Genomic DNA, 27,149 nt, shown 5'->3' with positions numbered 1-27,149 from the left:
AATCTATTTTTAATTTGTCATTATTTTAACTTTTCGCAAGTTTGACGTTTTTGCTGTTCACAAAACCGTCAGTAAGGAAAATGTCTTAATTTGTTTTGCAAATCACTTTGGGGCTTCCCCGTCCGCCCCCAACACTCAAGCGGTGTATAGATTTTATGAAATAAATAAACCCCAGTCCTTTGAAAAACAAACAAGAACACACTCACACACAGAGGCAGAAAATTAAAACACGGAAAAGACCACACTGGTTGGCTTTAGCTTGGTCATTTGGGGCGGTTTGGCCAGAGATGCGAGTTTATTTAAAATGTCCACACCGCAATTTAAATTAAAAGGAAAAGAAAGTTCCGTTTACGCTCAGCTAATTACGAACGAAATGAACGTGGGCAAACCTTGAGGCAGGTTTGCTCTACCTGCAAAATTAGATTTCAACCTCAGGAAAAAACCGCTGAGAATTTCAACACACACAGAGATGAAACACACCATTTCCCAAATTCCAGAGAGCTGTGTTTAATCTGTGCCTCTTCCTACACAATCTTTCCTCGACCCCAAATCAATTGCCTCCCTCAAGGAGTATCTCCCTCTTCAAGGCCCAGGAGAGGAAATAAAACGACTGTAATCTGGTTTTGAAAAGGTGGGAGGAGAAATAATCCGTAATTTTATCTCTGTGTCCATCGAGGGCCAAGAAGGTGGTACAGCTTTTTACGTCCTCGTCTGTCAGCAATAAATAAAAGACAGCAGTTGTGGAGTAAGCAGGGGAGATCGGTTCTTCGTTTCCCACGATCTTCTACGAAAATCTTTTCTTTTTGTCCGACTCCACAAAGTCACCAAAAACATTTTGGGGGCTGCTGAAGGGAGAGACAGGCTTCTACTGGACGGTCCTTTGTTTCCGACTCAAGTGTCACACCAGGAATTTGCACGTGACTTAAGGCCTCCTGCTCCTGTCTCCCTCCTCCTTTCGGCGGATGGGGGCCAACTTCACATCGTCGTCAGTTTCAGATCGTAACTCCGCCGGGTCAACTTGTCTGGATCGTTGGACGCCATGAGGGAGAAATCCTGGAAGATGTCGAGGTATGTTTCGTCTCCTGGAAGAGCGGGAAGAATCAGGGAATAATAATAATAATAATAATAATAATAATAATAATAATAATAATAATTTTTATTTATACCCCGCCCTCCCCAGCCAAGACCAGGCTCGGGGTGGCTAATATAAAACAATTGATTAAGATACAACTTAAAAACAGGATTAAAATACAACATTAAAATGAAGCCTCATTTCAATAGAAACTCAAATAATAATCTATTACTTATACCCCACCCATCTGGCTGGGTTTTCCCAGCCACTCTGTGTGGCTTCCAGCTAAAGATTAAAAATACATTAAAACATCAGTCATTAAAAACTTCCCTAAATAGGGCTGCCTTCAGATGTCTTCTAAACGTCAGATAGTTGTTTATTTCTTTGACATCTGGTGGGAGGGCGTTCCACAGGGCGAGAGCCACCACCAAGAAGGCCCTCTGCCTGGTTCCCTGTAACTTGGCTTCTCACAGGGAGGGAACCGCCAGAAGGCCCTCAGAGCTGGATCTCAGTGTCTGGGCAGAATGATGGGGGTGGAGACGCTCCTTCAGGTATACTTGACTGAGGCCGTTTAGAGCTTTTAATGTCAGCACTAACACTTTGAATTGTGCTCGGAAACGTACTGTGAGCCAATGTAGGTCTTTCAGGACCGGTGTTATGTGGTCTCGGCGGCCGCTCCCAGTCACCAGTCTGGCTGCCGCATTCTGGATTAATTGCAGTTTCCGGGTCACCTTCAAAGGTAGCCCCACATAGAGTGCATTGCAGCAGTCCAAGCGGGAGATAACCAGAGCATGCACCACTCTGGCGAGACAGTCTGCGGGCAGGGAGGGTCTCATCCTGCGTACCAGATGGAGCTGGCAGACAGCTGCCCTGGACACAGAACTGACCTGCGTCTCCATGGACAGCGGTGAGTCCAGAATGACTCCCAGGCTGCGCACCTGGTCCTTCAGGGGCACAGTTGCCCCATTCAGGACAAGGGAGGGAGACCCCAAAGCTCATCTAGTCCAACCCGCTCCAATGCAAGGAGCTAGGAGTCTGCAAAGGCCCTGGCCAGGGAGCATTGGAAATCTGTTCACGTTTTGGAAGGAAGACCCCAGATCGCCGCCTTAGCCTGCCCTGAATTGCACCAGCCACTCTCTGGCATTGAAGCAGGATTCGCACCCACAGCCCCAGAATCTACTGGTCATGTTCGGGGAATGTCTGCCAAGGAACTAATGGCATACCAAAAGAAGGCGAATGGTGGGAGATCCAGGACAGATAAAAGGCAGCGCTTCTTCACGCAGCGCTTAGTTAACCTGCGGAACTCCCTCCCACAGGAATTTGCTGGACAAAATGTCCAGAGCTGGGTCTCCTCAATCTTTTCCCAAGAGAGAATATTAACTTACAGCTTAAACCTTCAATTAAGTTCTTTCCTACTTAGCAACCAGGCTCATAATAATAGCGAGATCTTGTGAGGTGTGTGTGTGTTCTCTGACAAATCGGTACAGCAAAATCTGGCCAAACTGTCCTTGTCGAAAAATAGAATAACAAAAGAAAATTGGCTCAAGTCTTGAAGGACAAAGGCTCCATGGCGCAGGTTGGCTTAAAAAACTTAAAACCAGGGACTCTCCTCACATTATAAAACCTTTAGGTTAACTTGAGCTGTTTATTGCCTTCTATAAAAATAGCAGCCTGGGATAAAAACTTATTATCATGTAGAATCGTCAAGTTGGACGGGATTGCGGGGGTCATCTAGTCTGACCCCCTCCAAGGCAGGAATATTTTTGCCCTACGTGGACCTCGAACCCACAACCCTGAAATTCAGAGCCTCGTGCTCAGCCGACTGAGCCATCTCAGTTATTTGGTTGTTAATTTTGCACCTGTTGCCTAAACACCAGCTTCTGGGTTTTGCTACTTATCTGTAACATTAATTAATTTTTAGCCGTTGTTATGTCCGGGTGTGTAAACAGCAAACACCCATCACTTGTTTGTCCACCTGTTGACCATCGTTGCCAGATTGTTCCCATTTTACAGATGGAGCAAATGAGGACTGAGAGCATATGGGAAACTGTTTCCGGAAGATAGAGCGAATTCTGATGTGGAATTGTGTTCCCACCCCCCACAGGTGAGACTCACCTGATTGGCCGAGGGCAAGCTCAGATTCACGCATCTTGGCCAATCGCAATCTTTGAAAGAGGGAAGAGGGGTGAGGAGAGAAAAAGAGTCATGTGACACAACAGAAAAAAATGAATTTCAGCCCCTTCTCCCCCCCCATCTTACCCCAATCCCCTACCAGCCACAGACCCAATCGTTCAATTTATTTTGTTGATTATATATTTCGTAAAACTTATGCATACCACTTGGTTGTAAAAAAACCAAAACAAACCTCAAAGCAGTTTAGAAAAAGAATAAAATTACCAGTAAAAGCAATTTAAGAACAGCTATTAAAAACGCTGGAAGAACAATTGACAAGAAGCTGAAACCAGATATGGGCTGGATCTACACAGCTGTAGAAAAACGCTATGGAAAAAACGTTGTAAAAGCTGACAATGGAAATGATAATCGACTTCCAATTTCAGCCCGACAGCGCCATCTGGTGCCACAGTGTTATAACGCATTTATAGACCCAAAGGCCTGAGCCCAAGATTCAAGATGGCCGACGTCCCGCCAACTTTCTCCCAGAATCCCTCTCTTCCCCTTCAACTTCTGAAGAGCTGCAGAATTCACACCCAAGACCTCACGATGGGGGGGGGGGATTATTTGGCACCCAAGGGAGATGGCGGCAGGTGGGGGGTGGAGAATTTCCCTTACAAGGTGACGATATCCGCGTTGGCTGAATCTATGGCGATGCTGAGGGGGTCCTTCCCTTCCCCATCGACGGCGTTCATGTTGGCCCCGCGCTTGAGGAAAAGGCAGGCCAGCCTAGGAAACGGAACAGGGAAGACACATATTCAATATTTCCACATGACAGGGATCTCTCACAGCCTCATATATAAATAGATCATTATGCGCCATCAGCAAAATCCCTTTACAATATAAAGGTTATTCGTTCCCAGTGTCTGGAAAGAATTAATTCACACCAACCAGTTGGCTGAACCAATTGTCAATAAGGAATAGCTCAGTCGGTAGAGCTCAAGGGTTGAGGGTTCGAATCCCACTTTGGGTGAAAGATTGGAGGTTGGACTCCAATCTGGGCGGCTTCCAGCAGAATATTAAAACACAATGATTCAACCATCAATAGCCTGGTTCTCCCCCTGAAGTCTCCCTTCTCCCCCTTCCCGCGGCCGCTTGTCTGTCTTAGGGAAATTTCGGGGTTCTTCCACACCTGCCTGCCCGCCATTCTGTTGCCACGCTGGAGTTGGCACTGGCTGCAGCGAACTGCAACGTGACGACAGCCTTCCATTTCTATGCATATAGGAAGAATCATAGAATCATAGAATCCTAGAGTTGGAAGAGACCACAAGGGCCATCGAGTCCAACCCCCTGCCAAGCAGGAAACATCATCAGAGCACTCCTGACATATGGTTGTCAAGCCTCTGCTTAAAGACCTCCAAAGAAGGAGACTCCACCACACTCCTTGGCAGCAAATTCCACTGTCAAACAGCTCTTACTGTCAGGAAGTTCTTCCTAATGTTTAGGTGGAATCTTCTTTCTTGTAGTTTGGATCCATTGCTCCGTGTCCGCTTCTCTGGAGCAGCAGAAAACAACCTTTCTCCCTCCTCTATGTGACATTCTTTGATATATTTGAACATGGCTATCATATCACCCCTTAACCTCCTCTTCTCCAGGCTAAACATGCCCAGCTCCCTTAGCCGTTCCTCATAAGGCATCGTTTCCAGGCCTTTGACCATTTTGGTTGCCCTCCTCTGGACACGTTCCAGTTTGTCAGTGTCCTTCTTGAACTGTGGTGCCCAGAACTGGACACAGTACTCCAGGTGAGGTCTGACCAGAGCAGAATACAGTGGCACTATTACTTCCCTTGATCTAGATGCTATACTCCTATTGATGCAGCCCAGAATTGCATTGGCTTTTTTAGCTGCCGCGTCACACTGTTGGCTCATGTCAAGTTTGTGGTCAACCAAGACTCCTAGATCCTTTTCACATGTACTGCTCTCAAGCCAGGTGTCACCCATATATGTATAGATAGAGAGAGATATCTACCCAGTGTGTCCCAAGATGGTAGCATGATGAAGGGGGCCTCGGCCTCTGCTGTCTGGCTGGTTGACGCTGGCTCCGTTTTGAAGAAGGAATTCGCAGGCCAAGAGAGAATTCTGGGTAGAGAGAGAAATACAGAAGGTTAAGTGGGGAAATGAGGGAAGTGGGTTGGCGTTTGAGAGCGTCAAGAGTTCTGAGCCCCACAGAAAAAATAAAGAACAAACCCAAACTGGAATTCATCTCAAAATGGGAAGTCTTTCAAGTTTGTTTGAAAAACAATTACAGTAGTTTAAACTCTGTTGCAGCATTTGAATAACTTTAGTAGTAGATTTACGAAAGATCTGAAAGCTTAGATAAATCAATAATTAGTTAATTTAAGACAAAAACGTTGGCAGATGAAGATGATGGATTTTTCAGAGCTAGCCGACCTGACGGGAAGAGGAGGAGTACCAGGAAGAATGGATAAAATTTAAAGACTATTTAGCTAAATATGTTAAGATAACTTAATTGGAAAAGGTTGCAAATATTAGGTAGGCTTAGGATTTAAAAATGTAAGAATAGGAATTAAGATGTTTAAAGCTCCATTCTCTATGAAAGAAAGAATGGCAGATGCTCAGTGATCAAGTTAATTTTTTTAAAAGATTGATTTTGGAAAACTGTTAAAATGATATACAATGAAATTCAACCAGGGGCATTTGAGGAAGTCACTTAACAATGTTATCAAGACTGGTTTAACTACAATTAGGATGTATGTTTGTCTGTTTGTTTGTCTTACAATTGTTCTGGAAAATTAATTTTAAAAAATTGGGGGAAAAAATTAAGACAAAAACATGTATTGGTGACAAATAATAGATAACTGAAATAAGGAATGGATGGGAGATCGGGTCTATAGTCCCAGGACCACTTTTCATTTTATTGATTTGTAATTAATATTGTCCTTATCATGGTTTGGTTTGTATTTCTTGTCTTGGTCCCCCCCCCTTTTTTTGGTGTATCAATTAAAAAAAAAAGAGGTCTGAGCCCCACACAGACTCACCGCGGCGACGGCCTGCAGCAAAGGGGTCCGGCTTTCGTGGTTTGCGTTCACCCAGTTGACGTCAGCGCCGTGAGCCAAGGCGTCCGCCATGGTGGGCAGGCTTGGGGGTGCAGCGGCAGCGCGATAGAGCAAGGCTCCTGGGTGCAAACTTGGCAGGTTGTCTGTGGGGCTTGGAGAGGCCCCTTCCTTTGCCCCTAAAAAGAGGGGGGAGGCAGAGAGAATCAGACCAGCAACAGCCACCAGCGTGGATTACCTAGGAAGCTGTCTTATACTGAGTTAGACCACTGGCCCATCTAATTCAGGAATGCCAACACTGGCTGGCAGCTGCAGCAGCAGCACCTCTCCAGGATTTTATTCATTCCATAAAATATATACATGGCAGAAAACTCAAATGCAATTTACGAAAAGAGCTACAGCAATGACAGACTGAGGTTGAACCCTGGCAAGACAGAAGTGCTGTTTTGGGGGGACAGGAGGTGGGCAGGTGTGGAGGATTCCCTGGTCCTGAATGGGGGAACTGTGCCCCCGAAGGACCAGGTGCGCAGCCTGGGAGTCATTTTGGACTCACTGCTGTCCATGGAGGCACAGGTCAATTCTGTGTCCAGGGCAGCTGTTTATTAGCTCCATCTAGTATGCAGGATGAGACCCTACCTGCCCGCAGACTGTCTCTCCAGAGTGATGCATGCTCTGGGTATCTCCCGCATGGACTACTGCAATGCGCTCTACATGGGGCTACCTTTGAAGGTGACCTGGAAACTACAACTAATCCAGAATGCGGCAGCCAGACTGGGGACTGGGAGTGGCCGCCGAGACCACATAACACCGGTCCTGAAAGACCTACATTGGCTCCCAGTACGTTTCCGAGCACAATTCAAAATGTTGGTGCTGACCTTTAAAGCCCTAAACGGCCTCAGTCCAGTAGACCTGAAGGAGCGTCTCCACCCCTATCGTTCTGTCCGGACACTGAGGTCCAGCTCTGAGGACCTTCTGGGGGTTCCCTCGCTGCGAGAAGCCAAGTTACAGGGAACCAGGCAGAGGGCCTTTTCGGTGGTGGCGCCCGCCCTGTGGAACGCCCTCCCACCAGATGTCAAGGAAATAAACAACTACCTGACTTTTAGAAGACATCTGAAGGGAGCCCTGTTTAGGGAAGCTTTTAATGTTTGATGCATTACTGTATTTTAATATTTTGTTGGAAGCCGCCCAGAGTAGCTCGGGAAGCCCAGCTAGATGGGCAGGGTATAAATTTATTATTATTATTATTATTATTATTATTATTATTACTATGAAACCAAGAGAAATTTACAACAGCACTTTGAAGCATGCACATTAAAATTGCCTCCCCTTCCCTATGCATCTGGGTAGGCCTGTTGAAACAAGGATGTTTTTAGCACGCCCTGAAAGGAGTCAAGCGAAGGCAGCTGCTTGCTGTCAAGAGGCAGGGAGTTCCACAGTGTCGGTGGCGCTAGTTCTGCCATTCAAAGCAGCCAAGTGGACCAAAGAAGATCTAATAGGTAAAGTGGTCCCCAAGTTGTTAAGGGCTTTGTATACGGATAATAGCGCCTTTGACTCGGCCCAGATTGGCAAGCAGTGCAGACACCCGACTGCCGACAGGAGCAAGGCCTTGTCAGGACACTAGCCCCTCTGCTCAGAGATCTAACATTTTTGTTTAGGCAAGCCTACCCAGTCATTCAGGAAGCTGCTGCGAGTTCGAATCTGCTCTTATTCCATTGTTGTTTTAACTTTTCAGAATCTTATTGATCGTTTTATTGCTTTGTCCTTTTTTTGTAATCTGCTTTGAGGTCTGTTTGTTTTTACAACAAAGCTGCGATTCCTGCAGTGCCAGGGCTTGGACAATACAACACCTTTCGATTCTGCAATTCTGTGAGTCTATAAGCGGCGTGTGAATTTTAGGAGATAAATAAATGCGTCCTGGCATTCTGGGGCTAGGACTGAACAGCACCTGGAAAGATGGGGTCTCTCACCCAGACCCATGTGGGTCCCCATCCATAGCTGTCAACTTTCAGATTTGAAAATAAGGGATCAGCAGCCTCGAAAATAAGGGATCAGCAGCCTCACCTGTCCCGGGGACAGTCTACGGGATATCTAACAATCCGGGATAGCAGGGGGAAGCAGCGGGAAACGGTGCTGGAGTAAGGGAATTTCCCGCAAAATAAGGGAAGGTTGACAGCTATGGTCCCCATCCCTCCTAAACTGAGCTCAAAAACGAACCTCCACCACCTTTCAAAGTATACCTGGCTTTGAGAGACACATACCTGGGTTTGGGCTCGCTCGGCTTGGACTACTTCCTGTAGGAGTAAAAAAAGGGGGACCAGTAAGAAATGGTATATTCTTTCAGCGTTTGGGTAAAACCCATTGGTTTCTGCAGTGCATTATGCAATGAAGACTTTACACCTAGGTTGCAAGGGGGCTGAGAAGATGAGCGCTGGTGGTGCAGCTGTTACCTTAACAGGTAAAGGTAAAAGGTCAAGGACCCCTGGATGGTTAAGTCCAGTCAAAGACAACTTTGGGGTTGCAGCGCTCATCTCGCTTTCAGGCCGAGGGAGCCGGCGTTTGTCCACAGACAGCTTTCCAAGTCATACGGCCAGCAGGACTAAACCGCTTCTGGCACAACGGGACACCGTGACAGAAACCAGAGCGCACAGAAACACTGTTTACCTTCCCGCCGGAGTGGTACCTATTTACCTACTTGGACTGGTGTGCTTTCGAACTGCTAGGTTGGCAGGAGCAGGGACCGAGCAACGGGAGCTCACCCTGTTGCGGGGATTCGAACCACCGACCTTCCGATCAGCAAGCCCTAGGCTCAGTGGTTTAGACCACAGTGCCACCTGTGTCCCTACTTAAGGATGTTGGACCAGGACCTGGGAGGGACCAGGGTTTGAATCCTTATTTGGCCACATGAAACTTCACTGAGGGACTGGGGGCGGGGGCCAGCCACGGCTGCTTTCAGCCTAACCTACCTCACTGAGTTGTTGTGGGAATGAAATAGGGAAGGGGAGAGAACCGTGTACACCGTGGGTAGGCAAACTAAGGCCCGGGGGCCGGATCAGGCCCAATCGTCTTCTAAATCCGACCCATGGACGGTCCGGGAATCAGCGTGTTTTTACATGAGTAGAATGTGTGCTTTTATTTAAAATGCATCTCTGGGTTATTTGTGGGGCATTGGAATTCGTTCATATTCCCCCTCCCAAAAAAATATAGTCCGGCCCCTCACAAGGTCTGAGGGACGGTGGACCGGCCCCCTGCTGAAAAAGTTTGCTGACCCCTGGTGTACACTATCACCCCCCTTGTAGGAAAAAAAGTGGGTAATTCAATGCAATAAACAGTATATATAATATAATAATAGTAATTTATTATTTATACCCCGCCCAGCTGGCTGGGTTTCCCCAGACACTCTGGGCGGCTCCCAACCGAATATTAAAAACACAATAATAAGTTTGCTCAGAGCAGATCTATTAGACCTGGCTTAAGGCTGCACTTTTATTCAGTTTTCCTGATGGTTCCTGATCGTTTCCATGTTTTAGGGGACCTTTCGCATCGACATGAAAACCGCTTCTGGAAAACCAGCAGGACCTGACTCCTTGCTTCTGCCTCTTAACCCCGCAAATCTCCCGAAAACTGACAGCTATCTTATATCGCCTGCGCTAAGGGCGGAGGGAAGGAAGAGAGCCTCTCTCCCTACCTGTGCCCCCTCGTTTCTGCCCCGGGGGTTTGGGTTTGGGGAACGGTTTGGGCTTCTCGAGCCCCCGGATGTCTCCTCCCCGATGCAGCCGTGCCCCAGGTTTCGGGAACTGGGTGATGAACTTCTTTTCCACGTATTTGGCCCTGACCCATGCCTCCTTCTCCAACCTTGGGACAGAGAAACAGAAGAAGAAATTTAATTTAATTTAATTTGGTTGGTTGTTGGTTTTTGAATGTCTTATGTAGATTTTTTTCAATTTCGTTGTTCTGTATGGGACAATGACAATAAAGATTATCGTATCGTTCCATGAAGAGGACATCCTCACCGCGAACAGCCCGGCTGGGGACGCTTCATGTTCATCTCTTCCACTCGCGCCTCGTAAATCTGGTTGATGACTCGGTTTCCCAGTTCGCACATCAGCTGCAGGAGGAGGAGGGAGAGACAAGGATCTCAGAAGCTGCATCTTAGCCAACCCCCCCCGACCCATCTGCCGAGGGGAGTCACATTCGGCACACAATGCGCCCACGACTCCCAAGCCTACCCTGATGCATAGCTGTCAACTTTCCCCTTTTCTTGCGAGGAATCCTATTCGAAATAAGGGAATTTCCCTTTTTTAAAAAAAGGGAAACGTTGACAGCTATGACCCTGAGCCGTTGGGGGAAGGCGGGGAGCTGCGCCGCTTTGCCAGCGGCCTTCCCCCCCTTCCCCCAGCTCGGGGGAGGCTTGGGGGTCACGGGCGGGCGGTGCGCTGTTGCCCCCCACGCTCCTGGAGAAGGGCAGGGCTTAGCTTTCTTTGATGGGGGCAGTGGAGGGAGGGAGGGAGGGAAAATTTCAATGGGGAGGTTGACAAAAGAAATTCCGCACCGGGTACCACCTGACCTTGCTACGCCACTGCCATCATTCCCAACCACTGGTGGCCGATGGGGACCAGGTACCACTGACCCTGTTATGCCACTGCCATCATTCCCAACCACTGGCGAGTGATGGCGACCGGGTGCCACCTGACCTTGTTACGCCACCGCCATCATTCCCAACCACTGGGGACTGATGGGGACCGGGTACCACCTGACTTTGCTACGCCACTGCCATCATTCCCAACCACTGGGGACTGATGGGGACCGGGTACCACCTGACTTTGCTACGCCACTGCCATCATTCCCAACCACTGGTGGCCGGTGGGGACCAGGTACCACTGACCCTGTTATGCCACTGCCATCATTCCCAACCAGTGGTGGTCGATGGGGACCAGATACCACTGACCTTGTTACGCCACTGCCATCATTCCCAACCACTGGCCACCGGTGGGGACCTGGTACCACGTGACCTTGCTACGGCACTGCCATCATTCCCAACCACTGGTGACTGATGGAGACCGGGTACCACCTGACCTTGCTACGGCACTGCCATCATTCCCAACCACTGGTGACTGATGGAGACCGGGTACCACCTGACCTTGTTACGCCACTGCCATCATTCCCAACCACTGGCGACTGATGGAGACCGGGTACCACCTGACCTTGTTACGCCACTGCCATCATTCCCAACCACTGGCGACTGATGGAGACCGGGTACCACCTGACCTTGTTACGCCACTGCCATCATTCCCAACCACTGGCGACTGATGGGGACCGGATACCACCTGACCTTGTTACGCCACTGCCATCATTCCCAACCACTGGTGGCCGATGGGGACCGGGTGCCACCTGACCTTGTTACGCCACTGCCATCATTCCCAACCACTGGTGGCCGATGGGGACCGGGTGCCACCTGACCTTGTTACGCCACTGCCATCATTCCCAACCACTGGTGGCCGATGGGGACCGGGTGCCACCTGACCTTGTTACGCCACTGCCATCATTCCCAACCACTGGGGACCGATGGGGACCGGGTACCACCTGACCTTGCTACGCCACTGCCATCATTCCCAACCACTGGGGACCGGGTACCACCTGACCTTGCTACGCCACTGCCATCATTCCCAACCAATGAGGAGTTCAGAGCCCACCCGCCATTAGGCCCCTGCATTTACCTTGACTAGCTCAGGTTCCCAGGAGTCGAGTGTCAGCGACCGCACTTTGGAGAAATGGACACCGAGACTCCTAATTTGGAGACAGGGAGGGAGAGATCAGGCAAGGGGCACTCCTGCTCCATGCAGGGCACAGTTAAACTGCGGAACTCCCTGCCACAGGAAGCAGGCAACAACCTGGAGGGCTTGAAAAGAAGATGAGGCAAATCTGTGGAGGGCTATCAAATGCCATTCGCCACGGTGGCCGGGCTCAGAAATATTTTCTGAATCCCAGTTTCTGGAATCCACGGAGGTGGGAAAGGACTCTTGGGCTCAGATCCTGCTTGCAGGTTTCCCATAATAGTCATCTGGTCGGTCACTGTGAAAGCAGGATGCAGGCCTAAATAGGCCTCTGGGCCTGATCCACCAAGCTCTGCTTACGTTCCTAACAGAGGGGCCAACCTTCAAGGTGGGGTGGGAGAAATGGCAATCCCTCTCTTTGCATTGTACCCTAGCCCCACCCTCTCTTTCCTGGCTCCTCCCATCTATAGCAAGCACCTCCCCTCATGGTCACAAGCCCCACCCCTTTCCCAGTTCCTGGTGTGCAAGCCCCGCCCCTTTCCTCCACAGGCTCCTCCCACAATGTCAGCCCCACCACTTCAGCCACTAACTTACTAAGATATACCGTATTGGCCTGAATATAAGCCGCACTTCTTCCCCCAAATTCTGACTTATATTCGCCACCTTATGGGATGCAGCCAGGAGTGCGGCGAAGTGCCCTAACTTTTCCTCCAAGGCCAAGAAGGGAGGAAGCAAGGAAGGGGGAAGGCCGCTGGCAACACAGCGCAGTCCCCCCCCCCTTCTGCCCAGTATGCAGCCAGAAGCAGCAAGGAATGTATCGGCTTGAAGAAATGGAGGCAGTGAGAGATGTGACTTTCTTGGGCTCCATGATCACTGCAGATGGTGACAGCAGCCACAAAATTAAAAGACACCTGCTTCTTGGGAGAAAAGCAATGACAAACCTAGACAGCATCTCAAAAAGCAGAGACATCACCTTGCCAACAAAGGTCCGTATAGTTAAAGCTATGGTTTTCCCAGTAGTGATGTATGGAAGTGAGAGCTGGACCATAAAGAAGGGTGATCGCTTTTGAAGAATGGATGCTTTGGAATTCTGGTGCTGGAGGAGACTCTTGAGAGTCCCATGGACTGCAAGAAGATCAAACCTCTCCATTCTGAAGGAAATCAGCCCTGAGTGCTCACTGGAAGGACAGATCCTGAAGCTGAGGCTCCAAGACTTTGGCCACCTCATGAGAAGAGAAGACTCCCTGGAAAAGACCCTGATGCTGGGAAAGATGGAGGGCACAAGGAGAAGGGGGCGACAGAGGACGAGATGGTTGGACCAGCATGAGTTTGACCAAACTGCGGGAGGCAGTGGAAGACAGGAGGGCCTGGCGTGCTCTGGTCCAGGGGGCCACGAAGAGTCTGACATGACTAAACGACTAAACCACAACAATATTTGGATATTTTCTCTCTTTTTCTTTTCCCCCTTCTGATTTTAAAGGTGCGGCTTATATTCAGAGCAATATGGTATTTCAAAGCCCCTCCCCTTTCTCCAAGGCTCCTCCCACCTCACTCAAGCCCCGCCTCTTACAGCAGAAAAGGGAGCAGCAGAGAAAACTGGAATCCGCTCCATCCGCTACACCCTAAGCGGAGTTTGCCAGCTCACCTGTGGATGCCGGAACACTCTATGCAAAGTGTGATGCCCAGGTTGATGCTTGCCCACTCGGGCGCTGGCTCCCGGCAGTCGCAACACTGGGCGTTTCCCTCCAGTCTCTGCACCTGGTCTATGACTTGCTTGTCCACCCCGGCACGCAGCTTCCGGCTGGAGGGGGACTGCAGTTTTGCAGCAGAAAGAGACGCCGTCCGCTCCAGGGGCTGCAGAGGAGTGGGAACGAAAAAGGCTTGCATGTATTTCCCCCCCTTTCCAAGTTCAGAAATTGGCATTCGGGCGCGAGAATCTCAATCCTTGTTTTGAAATGGCAGCCACAAGAAAACCAAGTTGCTAGCCCTCAATACAGGATGGGAAGGCAATGACTGTGTAAGCCTTGGGAACTGCAGGGCACAAGAAAATTTCGAAGGGGTGGAGTGCCAGTACGGTAAGAAGAGTTGTGCAATGTAAACAGGATTTATATATATATATATATATCTCCTTGGTCAGCACCTCCCCAGAGAGCCACCTGCAACAATGTTTGAATATTTTAAAGGCACAGCACCAGAGGCAGGTCAAGAAATTATAACCTTAGTGAAAAACAATGACAAAAATAGAAATCTGCAAAAATGGGAGAAGTTTAAAAAAGGTAAAGGGCCCCTGGGAGGTTATCTCTCTTTTCAGGCTGAGGGAGCCGGCGTTTGTTCGCAGACAGCTTTCCGGGTCATGTGGCCAGCAGGACTAAACAGCTTCTGGCACATGGAGCGCCGTGACGAGTGCCAGAGCGCATGGAAAAAACATCTCCCATCATCCATAAATTCCCAGCTCACCAGAGTCTGGGAAATGGCATCTATCAATAAACCCACAAATCAAATAAGGGTAAGAGAAGGGTCAGTCTGGCAAATGGGAAAATGGAACTTGATTATCTTCCACCGGAACAGCAAACATATAAAACTGTAACTTGGTTATTGGAAGACATACAGAGATATTTTAAAAAATCCTTTCCCATGTATGGCAAGACCCTGCACAAAAGTTCTGTACTGCGGCATATTTTAAGCACACTTCTATATGCTGCCTTCATCGCATTTATCTTCAACAGACCAATATTCCTAGTCTCTAGTCACTTGGGACAGAACGTTCCACCAGATCGGGGCCACAGCCAAAAAAGCCCTGGCTCTGGTCGAGGTCCGCCTAACCTCCCTGTGGTCCGGGACCTCCAAGCTGTTTTTGTTTGAAGACCGTAAGGTCCTCTGTGGGACAAACCAGGAGAGGCGGTCCCGTAGGTACGAGGGTCCTAGGCCGTATAGGGCTTTAAAGGTTAAAACCAGCACCTTGAACCTGACCCTGCACTCCACCGGGAGCCGGTGCAGTTGGTGAAGCACTGGGTGAATGTGATCCTGCGGCAAGGACCCCGTAAGGAGTCTCGGTGTGGCATTCTGCACCCGCTGGAGTTTCTGGGTCAGTCTCAAGGGCAGCCCCACGTAGAGCAAAAATTGTTGAATCAAGCCCATCAATCAGAGGAATTTGGCACTCTCCAGGTGCCCGGCTTTGATTCCTTGACCTCCCCGTCAGCGACTCCCGGCAGGACAAGGCGAGGTCTTTATCGGCCGATTCTCCTCAAACGTGAGAAGAACACAACCACTCCTCCTCCCTCACTCCCTGCCATCCCCAGGGAGGGGAAAGAGACAGACAGAAATGTATTTACATGCCTTTATTTCTGTCTTTCCTCAGTGCAGAGAACAACATGTCTGCACTCTCTGATACCCAGCTGCAGAGAGAGAATATAACTCCACCCATGTACTTCCAGTACAGGGTCATGTGACACTCTGAGCTAACATCCGGTGCTCAGAGCACATAATAGACTGTCCCTGGTTCCCATGGTACAATCCCAAAACATCAACATCCTGTTTGGCTTTCCAGCCACCTGGAGCACTCAGCAGCATTGCTCCTTTTTCGTAACAACCTCCCCCAAAAGAATCAATGCGTGTTGCGGCAAGCAAAGCGTGATCCAGAGAAGAAAACAAACAGTTGTTATACACATAACACTCCCCTGTTGTTTCAGTTCCACCCTTGGAACTACCCGCCACTGGTATCCCCAGTGTACCTCTCTGGTTGTCTGGCTTCCAAGGAATGAGTGCATCTGCATTACCTTGGCTAGCAACTCTCTGTTGTGTCTTTGTCTCTGACTCCAAGGAATGAGTGCATCTGCATTCTGCACCCGCTGGAGTTTCTGGGTCAGTCTCAAGGGCAGCCCCACGTAGAGCAAAAATAAGCAAAAAGCGGTGGGTGTCTTCTGCTTAGGGTGACAGTTTGGGACTGGAATACTGTGAATTTGCTAACTCTCCTGGTGTTCGGCAACCCCTTACCTGCCCCCGGGGTTCCAGATGTTCTTCGTTGTACGCAGACGCGATGCTGTTTTGAACGGCGCACAGCCAGGCTTGCTGGTGCCTCTCCGAATCCGCCTGCAGGAAACAGCTCCTGCCAGGGAAAGCGGAAGGACAGCAAAGGGTCAGAGAGGGAGAACATGGAATGGCAGAACTGCCGAGCTGGAAGGGACCCCCAAAGGTCATCCAGCCCAACCCCCCGAGATGCAGTCGGTGGTCATCCAAACCTCCGCTGAAAAACCTCCAAGGAAGGAGAGTCCATTCTGAGGGAGTCCGTTCCACCACCCAATGGCTCTTAGCGTCAGAAAATTCGTCCTAATCTTTAGTCAGCATCTCCTCCCTTGTTATTTGAATCCACGGGTTCGGATCCTGCCTTCTGGAGCAGCGGAAAACAGGCTTTCTCCATTTTTGTTTTCTTATTTGAAGATGGCTGCCTCTCAGCTCCCTCTTCTCCAGGCTAAACTCTTCCAACGCTTGGTTTCCAGACCCACTTTATAGTCTGGGTTGCCCTTTTCTGCACACCTGCCAGCTTGCCAGTACAGTGGTACCTCAGGTTAAGAACTTAAGAAGTTCTTAACCTGAGGTACCACTTTAGCTAATGGGACCTCCTGCTGCCGACGCGCTGCTGGAGCACAATTTCTGTTCTCATCCTGAAGCAAAGTTCTTAACCCGAGGTACTCTTTCTGGGTTAGCGGAGTCTGTAACCTGAAGCGTCTGTAACCCGAGGTACCACTGTATCCCTCTTTCCGAGCACAATTCCAAGTGTTGGTGCTGACCTTGAAAGCCCTAAACGGCCTCAAAGGCCCAGTAGACCTGAAGGAGCGTCTCCACCCCCATCGTTCTGCCCAGACACTGAGGTCCAGCTCCGAGGGCCTTCTGGCGGTTCCCTCCTTGCGAGAACTGAGGTTACAGGGAACCAGGCAGGGCCTTCTCGGTGGTGGCTCCCTCCCTGTGGAACGCCCTCCCTTCAGATGTCAAAGAAATAAACAACTACCTGACTTTTAGAAGACATCTGAAGGCAGGCCAGTTTAGGGAAGTTTTTAATGTTTGATGTTTTATCGTGTTTTTAATATTCTGTTGGACGCTGCCCAGAGTGGCTGGGGAAACCCACCAGATGCGTGGCGTATAAGTAATAAATTTTATTATTGTTGTTGTTGTTGTTATAAATTGTGGCTCCCAGAACTGGACACAGGACTCCAGGTGGGATCTCTGACCAAGACAGAATAGAGCGGTACTAATACTTCCCTTCATCTAGACTTCTGTTGATGCAGCCGAGAATAGCATCAGCCTATTGTACATGTGAAATGTATATAGGGGTCTTGGTGGATACATTTCACATGTACTACTGGCAAGCCGGATGTCTCCCATTCTATATATGCCCATGAAGCTTGGATTCCAAACCCTTTTATCGTCTTCGTCACCCTCCTCTGCATGTATTCCACAAATACAATGAGAGGCACAAATACAAGATGGGTGACACCTGGCTTGAGAGCAGTACATGTGAAAAGGATCTAGGAGTCTTGGTTGACCACAGACTTGACATGAGCCAACAGTGTGACGCGGCAGCTAAAAAAGCCAATGCAATTCTGGGCTGCATCAATAGGAGTATAGCATCTAGATCAAGGGAAGTAATAGTGCCACTGTATTCTGCTCTGGTCAGACCTCACCTGGAGTACTGTGTCCAGTTCTGGGCACCACAGTTCAAGAAGGGCACTGACAAACTGGAACGTGTCCAGAGGAGGGCAACCAAAATGGTCAAAGGCCTGGAAACGATGCCTTATGAGGAACGGCTAAGGGAGCTGGGCATGTTTAGCCTGGAGAAGAGGAGGTTAAGGGGTGATATGATAGCCATGTTCAAATATATAAAAGGATGTCACATAGAGGAGGGAGAAAGGTTGTTTTCTGCTGCTCCAGAGAAGCGGACACGGAGCAATGGATCCAAACTACAAGAAAGAAGATTCCACCTAAACATTAGGAAGAACTTCCTGACAGTAAGGGCTGTTTGACAGTGGAATTTGCTGCCAAGGAGTGTGGTGGAGTCTCCTTCTTTGGAGGTCTTTAAGCAGAGGCTTGACAACCATATGTCAGGAGTGCTCTGATGGTGTTTCCTGCTTGGCAGGGGGTTGGACTCGATGGCCCTTGTGGTCTCTTCCAACTCTATGATTCTATGATTCTATGATTCTCCTTATTACCAAAGTCAACACGTCCCTGTGCAACATGACATCTTGCCATGCAAAGAGCTACTTTTTGGGGTGGGACAAGCTTGCTGTGTCCCAGTAATTAATAGTAGTAGTAGCAGTAATATTAATAATAATAATAATAATTTATTTATGCCCGTCCCATCTGGCTGGGTTTCCCCAGCCACTCTGGGCGGCTCCCAACAGAATATTAAAATCACGATAAAACATCAAACATTAAAAACTGCCTTCAGATGTCTTCTAAAAGTCAGAGAGTTGCTTATATCCTTGACATCTGTTGGGAGGGCGTTCCACAGGGCGGGCGCCACCACCAAGAAGGCCCTCTGCCTGGTTCCCTGTAACTTGGCTTCTCGCAGGGAGGGCACCGCCAGAAGGCCCTTGGAGCTGGACCTTAGTGTCCGGGCAGAACGATGGGGGTGGAGATGCTCCTTCAGGTCTACTGGGCCTTTGAGGCCGTTTAGGGCTTTCAAGGTCAGCACCAACACTTTGAATTGTGCTTGGAAACGTACTGGGAGCCAATGTAGGTCTTTCAGGACCGGTGTTATGTGGTCTCGGCAGCCGCTCCCAGCATAGCTGTTAACTTTTCCCTTTTTTAAAGGGAAATTCCCTTATTCCGAATAGGATTCCTCGTAAGAAAAGTGAAAAGTTGACAGCTATGGCTCCCAGTCACCAGTCTAGCTGTCATGTGTGTGTCTCTGTGTGTGTGCAAATACACACACACACACACACACACACACATATTTGAGGGCCTAACAGCGAAGAGAAAACTCACTTAGTTGGGGAAACCACCTCGAAGCAGAAACGGCGTTCGTGGTCCGGGCAAGGCTTGACGGTGCACAGGCGCAGGTCCTCCACAACCACCGTCAGGACATCCTGGGCTCGGGAAGGAAAAGGGCAGGATTTGGCCCTGGCACAAACAGCCCCCTGCCTCTGCCTCTTCAGATGCCACCATCATTCTTCCCATCCATGCCCTGCTCTCATCCCCGATATTAACACATCTGAACTCTCCTCCACCCGACGGATAGAATTCATCTTACACCCACACACCCTGGTGGATTAGCAGATAAGTCTGCCAAACCTGTTTAGGCTCCTAATCCTTCTTTCTTTCTCTCTCTCTCTCATCAGGCTCCTAATTCTTCATTCAACAAAGCAAGGTGAAGGGGTGGGCGGACGGGCCAATTCTTTCGGTAGTTTGGGTGCAATTGAGATTTGCAGAAAGCAGGGTTGGAAAGCCAAGAACTGATTTTTCATCTCAGGACTGCACTGCCAATTCCTGAGAAGCCTTTAATCTTAATGATTTGGATCGCCAGCAATCAACGACCCTTCTTGAAAATGAATCTCATAAACTGAAAGCATGCAGCAATACTGAAAGTATTCAAAGGGCAGAGCTCAAATGACCGTTTTTTCCTTACGTACAGCATAATTTTATTTCTTATACAAACGTCAAGGCACGGGGCCAGTAAACGGCCACATTTAAGACTACACAGAACCCCTATTCTCAACAATAACGGAACTCACAGATGGAGAATGCTTTTATTTTTAGAAATATTTGCAAAGGGAACCTTTGTATGAGTTACCGTATTTTTTGCTCTATAGGACTCACCTTTTCCCTCCTAAAAAGTAAGGGGAAATGTGTGTGCGTCTTATGGAGCGAATGCAGGCTGCGCAGCTATCCCAAAAGCCAGAACAGCAAGAGGAATTGCTGCTTTCACTGCGCAGCGATCCCTCTTGCTGTTCTGGCTTATGAGATTCAGAATATTTTTTTTCTTGTTTTCCTCCTCCAAAAACTAGGTGCGTCTTGTGGTCTGGTGCGTCTTATAGAGCGAAAAATACGGTAATAATGTACGATCCCTTTGGAACTGTGCTGTTGTCTTTGCGCTTTTGTCCTTCCGGGCTGTGGCGCTTTCTATTTTAAATTCTTTTGTTGTCTTACTTTTTGCTGCAAACAAATCAATAAAATTAAAAGAAGAAGAGGAGGGGTTTGCATGGGGACAGAGGGAGGGAAATCCATATTCCTGGACTATCCCTGGGCCTTTGACTTCTTAGCTAACTTCTCAATCTCTTTCATGTTTAAACTGATACTCTAATGTCTAATACACTTTTAAAGCCATCCAAGTGGCAGGGAGTTCCGTAGCTTAACTAAGCACTGTGCAAATATTTCATTTTATCTGTCCTAAATCTTCCAACATCCAACTTTATGGAGTGTCCCGGAATTCTTGTGTTTGACAGAGGAAGAAAGGCTTTTCTCTATTCACCAACTTCAATTGTGCTGCCTCTTAATGTGCCTTTTCTCTAAACTAAAAAGTCCAAAACGCTGCAAGCTTTTCTTCCTAGGGGAGTTGTGCTCCCCCCCCTCGCCCATGATCTTTTCGGCAGCCCTTTACTGAATGTCTTCCCCCGTCTACGATATCTTTTTGGAGCCAAGGCAACCATTTTGCATACCAAAGAGCTCCAGCAGCTCATCGGCCTTAATTTCAAAATAATAATAATAATAATAATAATAATAATAATAATAATAATAATATATTTATACCCCACCCTTCCCGGTTCAAAAACCGGGCTCAGGGCGGCTAACAACAAATTTTAAACACTTAATTATAAAAGCAGAATAAAATACAGTATAAAAACGTGAATAACAATAAAATTAAAAAATTAATTTAGAGGAAATAAGCATTAGATAATCCCCAGGGCTAGCTGGCTGAATTGGTCCTACTTGGGCCAGCGAGGAGGCCAGGGAAGAATTAGGAAATTAGGAAAAAAGGAGGCAGTTGGAATCTTGCAAACCTTCTGCCCTTTGCCTGCGCCAAAGTTTTTGCCCCTTCCTCCCACCCCACCCCCAAATATTCACACGCATCTCAAAGGCTCACAAATAAATCCATTTCCTATTCCTCACCTTGGCCTTCTTCTGATACACCAGCTGGTTGCTCTGGATTGAAAACCAGCGCCTGCAATTAAAAAAATATACGTAATGAAATGCACAGAAAGCGAATGCGTGAGCACAAGGCAGACCTATAGATGTTCTGGACTAAGGCTTTAAGAGAGGGTGTTCCCTCCCTCTTTGACAGAACCTAAACCAGGGGTCAGCAAACTTAACACGCCTTGGGCCGGTGTCCCCAGCGCCAATTGCACGGCGGGCCAGAGGGCAGGGGAGCGCGTGCCCTTATGCGTGCACACATGATATATCCCGCGCACTTCCGGGTCAGAGGAGCACCGGAAATACAGTGGTACCTCAGGTTAAGTACTTAATTCATTCCGGAGGTCCGTTCTTAACCTGAAACTGTTCGTAACCTGAAGCACCACTTTAGCTAATGGGGCCTCCTGCTGCCGCCGCGCCTCCGGAGCACGATTTCTGTTCTCATCCTGAAGCAAAGTTCTTAACCCGAGGTAATATTTCTGGGTTAGCGGAGTCTGTAACCTGAAGTGTCTGTAACCCGAGTACCACTGTAGCTTGTGCGCATGTGCATGGTCTTCCTCTGACCCGGATGTGCACCAGAAATAACGCTTGCGCATGGGCAAATAATGCATGCGCATGCACACAAGCGATTTCTGGTTATACTCCGACCCGGTGGGCAGCCGCGCAGTGCAGCGCCAGTAAGAGCAGGCGGCGGGGGTCGCCACAGGCCAAATAAACGAGTCCCTCGGGCCTTATCCGGCCCGTGGGCCTTTGTTTGGGGACCCCTGAAAACACACCAACAACTGAAATTAAACATGGACAGCGTAATACTGGTGGTCAACAAAAGAGGTTCAAAGACTGTCTCAAGGCAAATCTTTAAAAATGTAGTATAAACACCAACAATTGGGAAACACTGGCCTGCGAGTGCTCCAGTTGGAGAACAGCCTTTACCAAAGGTGTCATGGGCTTTGAAGACACTCGAACTCAGGACGCAAGGGAGAAACGCGCTAAGAGGAAGGCACGCTTGGCAAATCCACACCGTGATCAACTCCTGCCCGGAAACCTATGTCCCCACTGTGGAAAGACGTGTAGATCCAGAATTGGCCTCCACAGTCACTTACGGACTCCCTGCTAAAACCGTGTTCATGGAAGACAATTTACTCGGCTACAAGGGATCACCAAAGAAGACTGCAGCACCTCTGAGACTACGGAAGAAGCAGCTTTTGCCTGAGCTTCTAGGGCAGAAGGAAGCTGGGCGAAAGGATTAATCCCTGAGGGGTGGTTCATTTCTTTTTGTAAGAAAATGTTTTTTTATTAAAGATTTTCTGGGGGTAACAAAAGTGCAGTCATACCTCGGGTTACAGACGCTTCAGGTTGCGTTTTCTCAGGTTACGGACCCACCGGAACCCGGAAGTACCGGAACGGGTTAATTCCAGGTTTTGGGGCTCGTGCATGCGCAGAAACGCCAAATCGCAACCCCCGCGTGCGCAGACGTGCCGCTGCGGGTTGCGAACGTGCATCCCGCACGGATCACGTTCGCAACCCAAGTGCCCACTGTACACAAATCGTCTCTCTTTTCATATAGTAAAGTCCTTTCTACAGGTAAGTTATATTTGATGTGAGATTTTGATATTGTACACAGTATAAGGTTAGGGGGAGAAGGGAGTTGGGGAGAGAGAAGGGGGGTAGCAGACTTTCATTCTTTTACTACTACTACTACTACTAATAATAATAATTTATCATTTATACCCCACTCATCTGGCTGGGTTTCCCCAGCCGCTCTGGGCGGCTTCCAACAGAATATTAGAATACGGTGGTACCTTGGGTTAGTACTTAATTTGTTCCAGAGGTCCGTATTTAACCTGAAACTGTTCTTAACCTGAAGCACCACTTTAGCTAATGGGGCCTCCTGCTGCCGCCGCGCCACCAGAACACGATTTCTGTTCTTATCCTGAAGCAAAGTTCTTAACCTGAAGCACTATTTCTGGGTTAGCAGAGTGTGTAACCTGAAGCGTATGTAACCCGAGGTACCACTGTACAATAGTCTACATGGAATATGTGCCTAAGTTAAAGATGCTCAACTCAGAATCTCATAGGGCTGTGTTCCAAAGCTCCACCAATCGCAAGCCTCTTTCAGCTCAGAAATCCCACCCACCTCTGGAGCTGATTGGAGCTGAAGAGAGGGTGGTGTGTGTGTTTTAATGTTTCTAGGGGCTGATGGGAGTTGTAGTCCAAAACATCTGGAAGGCAACCCGGTGCACAAAGGCTGAGCCTGATCTAAGGACACGTCAAGTTGTTCTCAAACTGAAGCTGAATGGGCAGAGCAGTCTGGACCTTTGGAATTTACTCGGGAGTAACTTCAGAGAGTTAGATAACAGCCCAGATTGCAATGGAGCTGGATGAAGCCGCGTCAGCAAAAAGACAGTTGGAAAAGTATATTACGCAAACAAATCTGTATTCGACGGATGAAAGGTTATGTGATTCCTGATATGATTGAGGATCGCAGAGCCAGAGACAAAGAAGTTTGGGGAGTTAAAATCAAGATGTGGAAACATTAAAATATCGCTGACTGGCAGGACTGAGATTTAGACATGCTTCAAGGTTCAGACCTTGACCTTTTTTATTTTAGTTTTTTATTTTTATTGGATTATGATTTGATATGTTAACTGGATGTCTTTTATTTGAAAATTAACAAAAACGATCTAACCAAAAAAAAAGAAAAGAAATTTACTCAGGAGAAACTGATTGGATCTCCGAGGTCTAGTCAATTTTACTTCTAAGGAAAACAATGGTGGTTTGAGCAATAAAGATTCGGCAACAATATTTTCAAGGAAAACAAGGCGTACTTGAATCGGGGGTGGGTCTCGCTTGGCGGGGGATGGATGGACGGTAACCTGTGCTTTTCTTTCCAAAACCTAAAAGCGCAGGTACGTCCTGACCCTTGCAAATACTTTCAGAATAATGAGAGGCTGCAAAAACTGCTCCAGGTATTGGAAGGAGGGGGGAGATTATACGCCTCGGGCACTAGCCAATAGGTGCTGATCCTGCACTCAGATAATGTGTATTGATTACACAACAGACAGTCACGTTGCTGGGGGAGCTGGTTATGGCTTGGAGTGCTGTGAAGATCTGCAAATCCAGTTTGGCCACAGGCCACTGGGTTAGCAGGGGAGGGAGGGAATGGCGGCGGAACGTGAGTAACCAGAGCAGTTGGCAACTCAGGCTGCATCCTGCTCATGAAATTTGGTATTGTGTATTGTTGTTTTTCTTTGATGTATCTTTTCTTTTTATGTCTTTGTTTTTGTTTATTGTTTTGTTATGTGACATTCGTTCTAATTGTGGAAAATCTAATAAAAAAATTTAAATAAAAAAAATGAAATTGCAGTTCGGATTTTTGTAACTGGCTTTAGGTGTTTTAAACGGCAGTTGTTTTTTAACCTGTTTTAGAATGTTTTCAATTGTAATAATAATAATAATAATAATAATAATAATAATAATAGTAATTTATTATTTATACCCCGCCCATCTGGCTGGGTTTCCCCAGCCACTCTGGGCGGCTTCCAACAAAACACTAAAATACAATAACCTCTTAAACATTAAAAGCTTCCCTAAACAGGGCTGCCTTCAGAAGTCTGGTAGTCTTTGACATCTGATGGGAGGGCGTTCCACAGGGCGGGTGCCACCACCGAGAAGGCCCTCTGCCTGGTTCCCTGTAGCTTCATTTCTCGCAGGGAGGGAACCGCCAGAAGGCCCTCGGCGCTGGACCTCAGTGTCCGGGCTGAACAATGGGGGTGGAGACGCTCCTTCAGGTATACTGGGCCTTTGAGGCCATTTAGGGCTTTCAAGGTCAGCACCAACACTTTGAATTGTGCTCAGAAACGTACTGTAAACTGTGTTACCTCTGTGCCGCCCCAAACTCTTTGTGCAGTAGGAGTTGGAGATAACCTCAATAAGCAATGCCCCCAAACCTCACCCATCCTGCTAAGAGAGGGTGGCAAACAGGAGCACCCCAAGGTGCGTGTAGAAGACGGGGGGAGCCTTGCTCACCTGCTCCAGGTCTTGAAGGCGTTGCTGGCCCGTTTGTAGAGGTAGCCTTCCATCACCACCCCTCCGGGCTCCGTACGGACCTCGGGAACAACGTCTTCCTGGGACAGGTCCTGGGGAAAAACGGGAGGGGGGCAGACCCACCTAATTAAAGAAAAGATGCCCAAAGACAAAGGCCAGCCACATGCTCCTAAAGTCAGTGCAAGTGTTAACCTATTAAAGGTAAAGGTAAAGAGACCCCTGACCGTTAGGTCCAGTCGTGGACGACTCTGGGGTTGCGGCGCTCATCTCGCTTTACTGGCCGAGGGAGCCGGCGTACAGCTTCCGGGTCATGTGGCCAGCAGGACTAAGCCGCTTCTGGCGAACCAGAGCAGCGCACGGAAACGCCGTTTACCTTCCCACCGGAGCGGTACCTATTTATCTACTTGCACTTTGACGTGCTTTCGAACTGCTAGGTGGGCAGGAGCAGGGACCGAGCAACGGGAGCTCACTCCATCGCGGGGATTCGAACCGCCGACCTTCTGATCAGCAAGCCCTAGACTCTGTGGTTTAACCCACAGCGCCACCTGCGTCCCTGTTAACCTATTGCTACGGTTCTATTCTTCTGATTTTGCCCAAGCCCCGCCCCTTGCTCCTAGACTCCTCCCACCCACCCACAAGCCCCGCCCTGTGCTGTTCTGCCCACTGCCACAAGCGCCACCCCTTCACCTGCAAGCTCCGCCCACACCCCAAGTCTCCGACGCTCCCCTGCCAAGCCCAGCCGACTGCATTTCGGAACCCCACCCCGCACTCCAAGACTCCTCCCACCTGTCTCAAGCCCCGCCCCTTAGAACTTCTCCAAGCGGAAGCTCCGCCTCCCCTAACTGGGCGGCTTCCGTAAGGCAAAACTGAAGCACACACACACACACACAGTGCTCAAACCTTTTGCTTTATCACGGTGTGCCTCTGCTCCATATCTCGCTTCTCTCGGGCCGACTCCAGGACCAACTGATCGAGCTGGAGAAAGAGAGGGAGGGGAAATGAGGCCGGACGCCTGGGTCCCTTTCTCACATGAAAGTTTGCCCGGCATTCCCTGCCCGCCCCCCCTTTTCACAAACAATTTGACTGGAAATAATAACTCTTGTAAATCCTTATCTCTAGACGCATGTCGAAAAAGAAACATAAAAGAATTAAATGATACAGATTTCCAACAGATTTATAGTCCTCAAAAAACCGAGGTATGGAACCAAATATCATGATATGTGTTAATACACTTTAGAATTTATATACTTTATTATATTTATGATCTATGGTATTGAAGAACCTGATTTATTTTGACATATTATTTGATATTACCAGCTGAAGAAGGCGTTTACTCCGAAACAGGGCCCTGTCCTGGTCACCACCACTGAGTCGTACATCTGATTCACACTCCGGATACTACTTTTCGGCCCTATTTGATTCTTTATTCCTTTTGACTGCCATTGAGACTTGTACAAAATAACTGTTGTGTACTGGCATTTCATGTACCTCTATACTATATCACTGCATTTTTGAAACGACATTATTCCTGTACTTAAACGTTTTACCTTAAAACTATCGTACTTACACGTTGTGTTTAAATTTACTTAAAACTATCGTACTTACACGTTGTGTTTAAATTTACTATCAGCTTCACATTGTTATTCTTAGCAGAATATACACGTTTTTCTTTTCAACTCTCGAGTAGGAATTATTCCTTATATTGAAACTTGTGGCCTGAGCTCTTGGTATATCCTTTTTAGTGTATTTCCAACAAGAACTCCAATTTCTTTAACGCCCCCCCCTTTCCAGCACAGTGGACTGGGGAGGAAGGTCCATTCCAGCCAAAACAACAGATCTAGGGTACCCTGCATGTCACTTCCGCCAGGATGGCGGTGGAGAGAGATTTGAACTCGGAATAACCATAACTGGGGGGGGGGGGCAGATTTGAAAGGAGTTTAAGGGAGGAGCGTGG

At 48.4% G+C, this 27,149-nt stretch overlaps 1 protein-coding gene across 1 annotated transcript in view; it reads right to left on the bottom strand.

The window, feature by feature from the left end:
* Positions 1-259: 259 nt before the first annotated feature.
* Positions 260-27,149, bottom strand: part of ACAP1 (ArfGAP with coiled-coil, ankyrin repeat and PH domains 1) — a 51,563-nt gene continuing 24,673 nt past the window's right edge. The window contains exons 9-23 of the mRNA XM_083580861.1: positions 26,096-26,170; positions 25,178-25,287; positions 21,131-21,182; positions 19,010-19,110; positions 16,022-16,133; positions 13,674-13,882; positions 11,972-12,041; positions 10,268-10,362; positions 9,943-10,109; positions 8,516-8,548; positions 6,243-6,436; positions 5,213-5,322; positions 3,863-3,973; positions 3,188-3,237; positions 260-1,082 (exon numbers count right to left, since the gene is read on the bottom strand). Of these exons, the coding sequence (XP_083436987.1) occupies positions 976-1,082; positions 3,188-3,237; positions 3,863-3,973; positions 5,213-5,322; positions 6,243-6,436; positions 8,516-8,548; positions 9,943-10,109; positions 10,268-10,362; positions 11,972-12,041; positions 13,674-13,882; positions 16,022-16,133; positions 19,010-19,110; positions 21,131-21,182; positions 25,178-25,287; positions 26,096-26,170 (1,596 nt within the window). The 3' untranslated portion in view covers positions 260-975. The remainder of the gene's footprint in view (positions 1,083-3,187; positions 3,238-3,862; positions 3,974-5,212; positions 5,323-6,242; positions 6,437-8,515; positions 8,549-9,942; positions 10,110-10,267; positions 10,363-11,971; positions 12,042-13,673; positions 13,883-16,021; positions 16,134-19,009; positions 19,111-21,130; positions 21,183-25,177; positions 25,288-26,095; positions 26,171-27,149) is intronic.

This window comes from Podarcis filfolensis (assembly GCF_964270895.1).
Source record: "Podarcis filfolensis genome assembly, chromosome: 13".
Classification (NCBI taxonomy): Eukaryota; Metazoa; Chordata; class Lepidosauria; order Squamata; family Lacertidae; genus Podarcis; species Podarcis filfolensis.
The sequence above is the reverse complement of the archived record's forward strand: the minus strand, read 5'-3'. Positions and strand labels throughout refer to the sequence as shown.